Raw genomic sequence first — 12,688 nt, 5'->3', positions numbered from 1 at the left:
TTGTAATAACTGACTTATTTCTTCTTCAGTTTTGAAGAGTGAGAGTGAATGCTTTCTTCCCTTTTTTTTTTTTTTGAGTCACTTTTAAATACTTTGTTTCAGTTGCGAAGTTATCCGGGACTGGAAGACAGGAGAGTCCCTCTGTTATGCTTTTATTGAATTTGAAAAGGTATGTCATAATACAGACATAAGTTTGGTATTTATTTGCTTTTCTATAGTATTAAAATGTGAAAAATTATAGAGCTTTTTCTAGTTTCTAGAATTGCCCTTTCTTTTGGCACTCCCCAAAGTTTATTGTATCCATATAGGGGATAAGTTCAACATCTGTTGATGTTAACATATGTACTTTTACTTTAGGTTGAGGTGCAATCTGCATGAAAGTATGTTTAGAACTTTTTTTTTTTGAGACAGGGTCTCACTCTGTCACCCAGGCTGGAGTGCAGTGGCGCAATCTCGGCTCACTGCAACCTCCGCCTCCTGGTTCAGGAGTAGCTGGGATTACAGGTGCCCACCACCACACCCTCCTAATTTTTTGGTATTTTTAGTGAGATGGGGTTTCACCATATTGGCCAGGCTGGTCTTGAACTCCTCACCTCAAGCGCTCCACCCGCCTCGGCCTCCCAAAGTGTTGGGATTAAAGGCATGAGCCACCGTGCCCAGCCAATCTTAGAACTTTTTAAGTTCTAAGTAAAGCCCTTCAGAGACTCTTAATAATTTTTCACTGTTACTTAAGTGGAGATAAAATTGCATAATAGAAAGAGAACTGAACTGGGTGTTAAGATTTAGATATTAATCCATCTTTTGTCACTAGCCAGCTATTGTATGATATTTGGCAGTTTAGTTAACTCTTCTTTCTAGGTCTTACCTTCTTATAAATGAAACTTGGATATTAGATTAGATGGTCCCTTCTAGAGCTGTAATAATGATAGCTTATGTTGCTCAAATATTTACTTTAAGCTAGGCATTATGTTACTTTTGCTGCGTTTAATCCTCACAGTTATGTAAGATAGGGACCATCCCCTTTTCCAAATAAGTTAACTGAGACACATGATGCTAATGTGACTTGTTCAAAGTCACACACCTAGTGAATGAATGTCATAGCTGGGATTTGAACTCAGATATGTCTGACTCTGCTCCCATTGAGTTTACACTATGCTATGGCATGCTCTTTTTTAATGCAACTTTGGACTCATATGTATCCAATAGTAGCTCATTCTAAGTTTTAATTATTACAAAGCATTTATGGGATACCTTTTATGTTTTCACACACAGCAGTAAGGCCTAGGGATACAAGATGAATCATGGAGGGTTGAGGAAGATAGACACATAAAGTTATATGTAGACACTGTGTCAGACATACCAGAAATGATACTTGAAAGGAACATTGGTGCCAGGAGAAAGACCTTTACCTTTGGTTTGCTGTGAAAACTTGTAGACCTGCACTAGCATTCTATCATTGACACTATACAGTCTATTATTTGTTTGCTGACAAATAAAATTTCACTTCATTGTAGCACATAGACTAATGACTGCCCATGTTTTCAGTTTTTTGCAACTATGCCATTTTCTTTGTTTTTTCCTTTTTGTTTTTTTGAAACAAGAGTTTCGCTTTGTCACCTAGGCTGGAGTGTAGTCGCATGATCTCAGCTCACTGCAACCTCCGCCTCCCAGTTTCAAGCGATTCTCCTGCCTCAGCATCCCAAGTAGCTGGGATTACAGGTGCTTGCCACCACACCTGGCTCATTTTTGTATTTTTAGTAGATACAGGGTTTCATGATTTTGGCTAGGCTGGTCTTGAACTCCTGACCTCAAGTGATCCACCTGCCTTGGCCCCCCAAAGTGCTGGAATTACAGATTTGAGCCACTGCACCTGCTGTTTTGGTTCTTTATTGATCTCTAAGGATTTGTTACATTTTCTGGATGCAAGCTCTTTTTTGATTATGTGTGATACAGATATCTCTGCTCTGTGGATTTCTTTTTCCTTTTTTTTTTGAAGAGACAGGATCACTCTGTGTTGCCAAGGCTGGACTTGAGCTCGTGGGCTCAAGTGATTCTCCAATTTTAGCTCCTGAGTAACTGGGACCACAGGCATGCCTTTTTCCTTTCTTAATGGTGTCTTTTGATAAACAGATTTCTAATTTTAATGGTTCAGTTTGTCAATATTTTTCTTCCTTTTTAATGGCCTATTTAAAAAATCTTTGCCTACTTCAAAGACATGAGGATATTCTCCTGTATTATTTTTAGAAGCTTTGTTGTGAGATTGTTTCCCATTCAATTCTGTAATTTGCTTTTGGTGTATGTGTATTACATTGTTTCGTTTTTCTTACATTGGATTGCCAAGTGACGGCACCATTTATTTAAAAGGTTGTCCTGGCTGGGCATGGTGGCTCACGCCTGTAATCCCAGCACTTCGGGAGGCCGAAGCAGGCAGATCATGAGGTCAAGAGATGAGACCATCCTGGCCAACATGGTGAAACCCCGTCTCTACTAAAAATACAAAAATTAGCTGGGCATGGTGGCACACGTGTGTAGTCCCAGCTACTCGGGAGACGGAGGCAGGAGAATCGCTTGAACCCGGGAGGTGGAGGTAGCAATGAGCCAAGATCATGCCACTGCACTCCAACCTGGCGACAGAGCAAGACTCCGTCTCAAAAAAATAATAAATAAATAAAAGATTGTCTTTTTTCTCTGAGGTCTCTACTGATGAAAAAAATAAAATAATAAAAAAAGTTGTCCTGCCCCACAGCTCTGTAGTACCACTTTTGTTATAAATCAGGTATCCATATATGTATAGAGTCTGTTTCTAGATGCTCTACTGTTGCACTGATCTATTTGTCTATTCATATACCACTGTTACATTGTGTTAATCACTATAGGTTTATAATGTCTTGATAACTTACAGTGTGAGTCTTCCAACTTTGTTATCTTTGAAGATTGTCATAGCTGTTTTTGACTTTTGAATTTATATGTATATTTTTGAATCAGTTTTTCAGTTTTGAAGAGATTTCTTAACTATTATTTAGATGTTAGTAAATTGAGTATTTGTAAATATTATCCTCCTGAAAAAGTGATCTCAGAGCTTTCTCTTTGGGGAAATGGCATGGTGATAGAATTATACCTGCCTGAAAATAATCAGTCAGATTCATGAAGCGTACACTGATTGCCTACGTTTTAGATACAATGCCATATGATGTTCTAAATGATGTAGTTACAAAGACGAATCAAGCTTTGTCTGTATCTTCATGGAGTTTATAGTTTAGTTATTGACACATGTAATAATTATAACTATTTTATCTGCTTCTCTTTGGGTTATCTCTAGTAAGAATAAATTTCCAGGAATGTAAAAGAAAATTGATCAGTACTAAGTAGAAGTATGTCACTGTCAGCGTCAGAAACAGGGATTTAGAATTGTGAAGTTACTGACAGGAAGGATTCTTGCATAGCACAGACCTTGGTATTGCAGGCTCACAGTTCATTATCTAAAACCCTTGAGAATAACTAGGCTTCCTAATTTAGAATTTTTCAGAATTCAGAAAGGTATATGCATACACACACATATACATTACATCTGTGATTATGTAATACCTTTCTGGGTCAGCATTCCATAATCCATCACAAAAGTATTTCTGCAGTGAAACAAATGAATATTATTACTAAGTGGATTAAAAAAAGGTCATAACCTACCATTAGGTCCGGTGTTACTGCCAAAGTAATTTTAACACCAAACTTATGAAAACAACTTTAATTTTTCAGGATGTTGTTGAATTTTGAGTAAAAAGAATTGTGAACTTGTATAATACAGTCAGTAAGTGTATATTTATCTGTTGACTGCAGTTGGACTGCCTCTTTAAAATCCTGGCTCTGACTCTTGCCAACAACTTCTATACTTCTCTAAACTTCTGTTTTCTCATTAAGAAAATGGATAGTACCTCATGGGGTTGTTACCAGAGTGATTTGAGAGAATAGATACAAAGGATTTAACAGCATCGGGTGTGTAATAAATATTCAAACATTAATTTTTGTAACAACAAGCTTTTTGTATTTTCAGTATTATAGCTACAGAAATTTTTCCATAAAGATTTATGCTTGAGTTTTTATAATTATTATCAGGAAGAAGATTGTGAGAAAGCATTCTTCAAAATGGACAATGTACTTATAGATGACAGAAGAATACATGTGGATTTTAGCCAGTCTGTTGCAAAGGTTAAATGGAAAGGAAAAGGTATGATGGTTTATCTTCTTTTGTTTTTGTTCTACCTTTTATTTTTTTTTGAGCTGGAGTCTTGCTCTGTTGCCCAGGCTGGAGTGCAGTGGCACGATCTTGGCTCACTGCAACCTCTGTCTCCCAGGTTCAAGCCATTCTCATGCCTCAGCCTCCCAAGTAGCTGGGATTACAGACATGTGCCACCACGCCCAGCTAGTTTTTGTATTTTTAGTAGAGATGGTGTTTTACCACATTGGCCAGGCTGGTCTTGAACTCCTGACCTCAGGTAATCAGCCTGCCTCAGCCTCCCAAAGGAATTAACAGGCGTGAGCCACCACACCTGGCCTTGTTTTTGTTCTGCTTTTCTTGCTTGTATGAGCCTTTTATTGAGTGCTATTAATTAGGAGAAATACTAATTGATGTAACTCCTGCCATTTATAATTTTACAAACCTGCTGTCTAGAATCTGAGGTAGAGTGTGTGTGTGTGTGCATATGCATGTGTGCACCTGTGTGTGTATTTTAAACATGAAAAATTATATTTTCTATGTTTGACTGTATTATAAATTACTAATAATCATCCACTGCAGAAATGATATGTTTCCAAAGTAATTATTTTGACTTTATGGTGTTTTGAGTCTTTTAGGTGCACAACTTAAATTTTTTTAAGTTTGTTTTAGTTGTCGTATGATCCAAAATAGAAAAGGTCCATGGAAAGGTAGATAAAAGTCTCATTCATTCCTGCTCCTCATCTATCTAATTTCTCTTCCAGGTAACCATTATTACCTGTTGGTACTAACTTTCTCCTACATTCTTTGAATACATATGTGCACATATGTATGTGTATGTGTGTGTGTGTGTATATATATGATTTCCTCCTTTTTACAAAGGAAAATACAAAGGATGCAGTCTATACATACTGTTTTTGTACCTTGCACTTTTCAATTAACAGTTTATCTAAAAGATCAGTTCATATCAGTATATAAAATGAACCAGCCCTGTTAATGGGTTTTCTGAATTTTTACTCTTTCATATCCATAGCAGTATGTTCCACCCTTGTACATATTACATTTCCCACATATACATATATGTCAAATACATTCCTGGTAGCATGTCATTCTTAAAGTTGGGTCTCTCGTATGTTGAAATAATACGAGTTTTTGGTTTTTGATGCAGTGTTTTTAAAAGGTTTCACTTTGGTAGTTACTCATGTAATGCTGAATTTTACTGGGAATTTTAGGGTTACTTTCTTTTTCTATAACACTCATTTCCCATGACTTTAATGAACTTTTTTTTTTGTCTGTTTTTAGTAAGAAAGAAAAACACTAGTTGTGAATTGCTGAATTGTTTGGTAGATTCTGTTACCTTATGGGAGTTCAGAGAAGGAAGAAATTATTAATGTGACTAAAGTAGGCAAGGAATGCTCAGTGGAAGCCGTGATCTCTGTGATACGGAAGAGGGTGACTTGGATTGGAGTTCTATGTACTATTAGTTTCTTCCATGGAACCTTACCTCCTTCTAGAACAGATGGCTAGTTTTTGACAGTGCTGTTTGAGTGATTTGTGAAAACTAAATTGAAGTACTCAGATTTTTTTCACATAGGATAATTACAACTTTGTGAACAAAAGATTCCAATAAGTGTATTCAGAAGTCTTGGTGAGCTGCTGGCCTGATGCAGTATAGTTCTGGTCAGCAGTAATGCCAAGTGGCTCTTATGTAGAGCTTTGCTTGCAAAGAGCTAGTTTAATTGTATCATTTGGGAAGTGTATGAAATAAGTATTATAATTCCTCATTATAGATACGGAATTTGAGGCATAATCTTGAGACATGATTTACTTAGAGTACATACACGGAAGATTTAGACAGACCCTAAATTTGCTTTGTTTTTTTACCCTCTCAATCCTGTCTTCTTCTCAGCCTATCCACCCATTGAATAAATAATACTACTTTCTTATTACTTTTAAATAAATTTCTTCATGTTTTTTCCTAAGATAAAATGTCATATAGGAGGGAGAGGCTTTGATTTTGTATATGCCATCATAAACATACAGTTTATTCTCAGTTAATTTTGAGATAATTATATATGCAGTTGATTCAGATTTATAACTTTAATGTGTGTAATGTGTCATTCACAGCACTGAGTACTTTCCTTTATAGTCTGATGATTCCAGTAACTCTGTGAAATGTTGATATTATTTTCAGTTTATAAATGAAGACAATGTAAATAAAGATAATGAATTGCAGAGAAGTGGTGTTTTACCTAGGACCTCCCACTACAGTCAAGAACCTCTTACATTAATGTGCTGCCCTTTCTGTTATATGGTAACTGCCTCATCCATAGTGAGACTTATTTTAATGGCAGGCAGATGGCAAATAATTTTTCGATGATAAATGATGGCTGTTTGTTACCGTTACCAGTTATTTTAACTCTTGCAGTAGTCTGTTTCACATTTATGGGAAACATTGCTGGCCATTTTTGTTTCTGGAGTCTCTGGAATTGCCAAATAGATTGATCTTGTCTTTTTTGCTTACCCCGTAGGTCCTCCTTTAAAACCCTGACAATCAAGGTATATATAGGATTCCCAGTCAAAACCTCTCTTTATAACTCTAGTTTGTTTTACTTGTACATTTAATCTAGGACCCTTCTGTAGGAAGCCTTTCTACAAAAGCGTTTCCTGGTGGTATAGTTGAGGGATAGGAAAGGCAGGGCAGTCAACAGGTCTGGGATGTGGATACGAATTGAATTCTCATCTGGTGGGAGACTTGAGAATTGAATTCTTATCTGGTAGGAGACTAGGCTTGAGAGTAGACAGGCTGCATTGAATGCTCTTCCTTTCTAGTGCTACCAAGCTAGTTAGGATGTAGCAGTAGGTCCTATTTTCCTGAAGGGATTTTTGGCACTTGGGAGGAATAAAGTTGCCCCTAAGTTAGAATTTCAAAGTAGAGGCAGTTTGTCTTTGGTGCTATTACCCACTTTCTCCTCTCACAGCTGTTTGGTGATCTTCTGCACATCCTGCCCTCTTTTGTTTGCCTGATGCTCTGTTGCCATTTGGCAGTAGAGTATCTCTTGTTAGATAGATATAGATATAGATATAGATATAGATATAGATATAGATATAGATATAGATAGTTTTGAAACAAAGTTTCTCACTGTCGCTCAGCCTGGAGTGCAGTGGCACAATCGTGGCTCACTGCAACCTCCGCCTCCCAGGTTCACGCGATTCTCCTGCCTCAGCCTCCCGAGTAGCTGGGATTACAGGTGCACACTATCTTGTTAGATCTTTAAAAGGTCTCTTAAAGTTTCACTTCTCCCAAACTTAAGTCTTTCAGATCTTAAACTCAGATCCCAAATCCTCAGCTTTCCGTTGGACTTACTGTTCTCATGGGTTCAATGGCTCTGCTTGAACACTGCATTTGTGTGTAATTTATTTGAAAGTTTGATGTTGTAATATTCACATATATCGTTAGGTGGCAGCATGTGGCTACATAGCAAAATGGATATCTGATTTCAGTAAAATTAGTAATGGCGAAGGGAACAAGCTTTTGTTCCCTTTCTCTGTCTCTCGGTATATGCCATTTATAAAATAGCTCTTATACCTTTTATAAAATAATTATTGTTCTTGATTAACTAGATGGTTTTTTTAACTAAACTCCTTTTTTCTTTTCTTAATAGGTGGGAAATACACCAAGAGTGATTTCAAGGAGTATGAAAAAGAACAGGATAAACCATCTAATTTGGTTCTGAAAGATAAAGTAAAGCCCAAACAGGAGTATCCTTACCAAGAATCACTTAGTTAATATGTATTGACCATCTGCTATGTGTAGAGTACGGTGTGGTGTGTTATGAACAGTCACAAAAGCTATAAAAGACAAAGTTCCTGAATCCAGATTGTTTGTGAGGAAGTAACTTAGTTTATCACTATCTCTTTTCAAGATCTTACATATACTTTGTTTTTTCACTATACTCTAGTGTATGGAGTAAGTTAAGGTTGAAAGAAATCTGTAGCCTAATTCTTTTATTAATACCTTCTTACTCTAGGTTAAGTACTTTCCTATTTACCATATTCTCAGAAGATGTTCAGGTAAGATTTGTATTTTCTTTTTGGGGAGACTTTCCTGTAAAAACCGGAAAGCCTACTAGACAGATTCTAAAAGAGCTGTAACACTAGCTTTGTATTTTCTATATGTAATTGTAGTGTTTTCTATTCCTCATAATCAAACATTTATTATTGGTAAGCTGAATCTTTTGTGCTAGCCATTCTTATGTTTAACTTCCTTATTTAGATAACAAAATCCTGTTGTTCTCTGTTACAAAGTTACTTCTTTCGGTATAGTATGTTGTAATTTCAACAACAAATATTTATTGGGCTTCTACTGAGTGTAAGAGTTCACTTTTATAGGATTAAAAAGATCCTTTGACTTGACCATTTACTTCAGGTTCTTCCAAGTTTTAGGTTGAGATATGTAAAAAGTATTGAAACATACAGTTTATATTATGACATTTAAATTTATTCACTAATTTTTGCCATTATAAATATATCACTCCACACATTGCAAGAGTTATTTCTTTTGTGATTCTTTCTGGTAAATGGGGTCTTTGTTTCCTAGTTTCTATTGGTATTTCAGGGATTTTTTTTCCACACATGTAGACATTTCTTTTCCAAGTACTCGTCAAGAAAGATGAATATCAGGTGACCTGGTCTATATTCATGTTTTAAGATGTGTTGACTGTCTGCAATGCATAAAGCATTGTGAGGTGTTAGAGTTGTATCAAGTCTGAAGAAAGATGATAAAATCAGCATGAGGAGAGGCTTTCACATGCAGACAGACCAAACAAGAAGCTGAGATTTGGTCAGAAAAAAATCAACATTCAAGGGCATATGATTGAAAGCTCAAAATCATAAAAGGTATGAATGGAATACGTTTGATATTCATTTGCCAAATCTTTGAAATTAAATTTAGGCTTATTACTAATAACTATAGCTGGAAGAAGGGGAATTTTAAGTTTTCTTTAATTTTAGTTAATTGAAATAACCACACATATACCTATATGGAATCGTGTAGCTTCTAGCCTTTTGAAGTTGATGCAAAAGAGAGAAATGCCATTAGGGGCTAGTCTGATGTGGAGATAAGTTGTCTTAAGACAGTTAAGAAGGCATGGTGTCGTCTACTTTATGGGCCTTAAGAGAAAGAGAAATTACTGAAAAATATAGGTTATTAAGAAGAAGAATCAAAAATAGAAGTAGGAGAAGGAAGTAACTTGGCCCAACTAGACCTCAGGGAAGAAATTGGAGAAAAGAGGGCAGTGAGCTCACAGATTTGTGGTTTATTCAAAGGGAGAGGGATTTGATGTCTTCTAAAAGTGTTGATTTTAGTGGTAAGTACAAGATAGTGGGTAAGTGAGAAAGCAGGAGATATAACAAGTGTCTTAAGGGTATGACAAGTAATCAACAGATACTTAGCATCTGTCACATACCCAGTTTAGCAATGAAAGATACTCAGTTCCTGCCCACACAGTGCTTACATTTTTTTGTTGGAGTGGGGAAAAGAACAAACACTAAATAATTACCATTCTAAATATGTCTAAATTATTGCAAATAAATATTGCAAAGGGATATGGGACTCATAATAAGGGTTGAGAGGTTAGAGAATACCCTCAACACTGAAAAAAGTGACAAAGCTGCGACGCTAATATGGGAGATAGGAGGGCTGAGGTGGAGTGCTGTGTTCTTTTGTATGATCCATCATTTAAGAAATAGGCTGGGTGCAGTGGCTCATGCCTGTAATCCCAGCACTTTGGGAGGCTGAGGTGGGAGGATGGCTTGAGCCCAGAAGTTTGAGACTTGCTGGGGCAATATAGTGAGACCCTGTCTCCATTTCTTTTCTTTAAAAAAAAAAAAAAAAAATTTGGCCGGGCGCAGTAGCTCATGCCTGTAATCCCAGCACTTTGGGAGGCTGAGGTGGGCAAATCACCTGAGGTCGAGAGTTCAAGACCAGCCTGGCCAACATGCAGAAACCCCATCTCTACTAAAAATACAAAAAATTAGCCAGGTGTGGTGGCAGATACCTATAATCCCACCTACTCAGGAGGCTGAGGCAGGAGAATTGCTTGAACCCAGGAGGTAGAGGTTGTGGTGAGCCGAGATCGCGCCATTGCACTCCAACCTGGGCAACAAGAGTGAAACTCCATCTCAAAAAAATGAAAAAAATTAAAAAATACAGTTTTTATCTTAACCCAGTACAGTCACGGTATAATCATTCATACACACACACACACTTGAACCAAAAGGTTAATAGAATAAAAAAAATTTTTTAGGTGGCATATACTGTATTTCTGTATTTTTTTTTTTAAGTGCTGTTGTGGCTCACTAAATAGATTTTGTACCCCATTGATGGATTATCAGTTTGAAAAACACTGCTCTGAGCTGGGTGCAGTGGCTCACGCCTGTAATCCCAGCACTTTGGGAGACTGAGGCGGGTGGATCACTTGAGGTCAGGAGTTTAAGACCAGCCTGGCCAGCATGGCGAAACCCTGTCTCGACTAAAAATACAAAAATTAGCTGGGTGTGGTGGTGCACACCTGTAATCACAGCTATTTGGGAGGCTGAGCAGGAGAATTGCTTGAACCCTGGATGGGGAGGTTGCAGGAGCCAAGATCGGGCCACTGCACTCCAGCCTGGGCAACAGAGCAAGACTGAGTCTCAGAAAAAAAAAAAAAAGAAAAACACTGCTCTAAAGAATTTGGACAGAGAGAGCAGCATGTGCCGAGCACACATTAGAATGAAATCATAGGCAGGAGCTATGGAATGTGTATCTGGAAAAGGCAAGATCCAGAAGATGCCCTGGAAACAGCGTAGCATAGTAAAAAGAGGGAAGTTGGAGATAATGGAGTCTTAATCAAATGGTACAAGCTGACTCACCCTCTTTAGCCATCTCATGGAAAGCTAGGAGGGACAGTGTCTTTCATTTGATCTTATGTAGAAGTGAGACATTCCTGCGGAAAGTGTTGAGATGTGGCGTTGTGAAGCAGACACGAGCCTCTAGTCCTGAGGGAAGTATGTCTGCGTTTACTGTGGTTCCACATGTAGCTAGCATAGCTCTGCCTGTTGGGCTTCCTCATAAGCTTTCTCAGGAAAACCACTATTCCAGCCCATGTCAGCCTTCCTCAGAAACCACATTTGAGGTTGAGATTATTTTCAGCAGAAATTGTAAATATTTTATATTTTCTCTTATTCTATTATAGTATATTTAAGAAAATACTTATCTCTGAATTAAAACATTAAAAAAATTTAACACATTTATATGAAATTTAAAAAGATTCACTCATAGCTTCATCACTTAGACACATGATTCTTTTTATTTCTCCTTGTTTCTTTCAAGCCTTTGTCTTATGTAGTTATAATCGTTGTATGGTGTATGTAGTTTTTGCTTGAATCTTTTTATGTTAATTTTCATAAACACCTTTCTAGGGCTTTTTTCTGTAGCATTTATCATTGTTGATAACTTCCTTTATAATATATCTTATTGAAGTACTATAATGCATTTAAGTATGTCTTTATTACTAGATATTTTGTTGTTCCCACTTTGCTACTAAAAGTAGTTCTTTTATGCATATATATATATATATTTTGGGACTGAGTTCCGCTCTGTCACCCAGGCTGGAGTGCAGTAGTACAACGTTGGCTCATGAAAGTCTCTGCCTCCTGAGTTCAAACGGTTTTCCTGCCTTAGCCTCCCAGGTAGCTGGGGTTATAGGTTGCGCCACCATGCCCGGCTAATTTTTGTATTTTTAGTAGAGATGGGGTTTCACCATGTCAGCCGTGCTGGTCTCAAACTCCTGGCCTCGAGTGAGTTGCCCGCCTTGGCTTCCCAAAGTGCTGGGATTACAGGCGTGAGCCACCACGCCTGGCTATTATGTATATTTTTGTTCATTTAACTTTAGTCATAAATTCTTATTAGAATTTAAACATGATGGGCAGGTGTGGTGGCTCACACCTGTAATCCCAGCACTTTGAGAGGCTGAGGCAGGCGGATCACGAGGTCAGGTGTTTGAGACCAGCCTGGCAAACATGGGAAGCCCCATTTCTACTAAAGATACAAAAAATTAGCTGGGCGTGGTGGCGCGTGCCACCCCGTGCCAGCTACTCGGGAGGCTGAGGCAGGAGAATTGCTTGAACCTGGGAGGCGGAGGTTGCAGTAAGCCGAGATCCTGCTATTGCACTCCAGGCTGGGTGACGGGGCAAGACTCTGTCTCAAAAAAATAAAAAAAAGAAAAGAATTTAAACATGATAACTTGATATGCATTGCTGAATTTCCTCTTGTAGGATTGAACTAAAAGAAGAGACATACGAATATACCTGTTATCTTGTATAGCTTTTCTGGGCATTGGAATTTATAATAATTTTTTCTAGTTGAAGATGTCCCTCATTTTCTAAATTTAAATTTTTTAAATTATTGACAAATACATTTATTTTTTCTTCTTCTTT

General features: G+C 37.4%; 1 protein-coding gene and 1 non-coding gene across 2 annotated transcripts in view; one reads left to right on the top strand and one right to left on the bottom strand.

Annotated features, from left to right (window-relative positions):
* Positions 1-12,688, top strand: part of PPIL4 (peptidylprolyl isomerase like 4) — a 42,993-nt gene that overhangs the window by 19,789 nt on the left and 10,516 nt on the right. The window contains exons 9-11 of the mRNA XM_010381034.2: positions 103-169; positions 4,111-4,222; positions 7,876-7,972. Of these exons, the coding sequence (XP_010379336.1) occupies positions 103-169; positions 4,111-4,222; positions 7,876-7,972 (276 nt within the window). The remainder of the gene's footprint in view (positions 1-102; positions 170-4,110; positions 4,223-7,875; positions 7,973-12,688) is intronic.
* LOC115897148 lies at positions 8,309-8,370 on the bottom strand. The gene has a single exon (XR_004057079.1). It is a non-coding gene; the product is annotated as a U7 small nuclear RNA (small nuclear RNA).

This window comes from Rhinopithecus roxellana, chromosome 4 (genome assembly GCF_007565055.1).
Source record: "Rhinopithecus roxellana isolate Shanxi Qingling chromosome 4, ASM756505v1, whole genome shotgun sequence".
In the NCBI taxonomy this organism is placed as follows: domain Eukaryota; kingdom Metazoa; phylum Chordata; class Mammalia; order Primates; family Cercopithecidae; genus Rhinopithecus; species Rhinopithecus roxellana.
The sequence above is the reverse complement of the archived record's forward strand: the minus strand, read 5'-3'. Positions and strand labels throughout refer to the sequence as shown.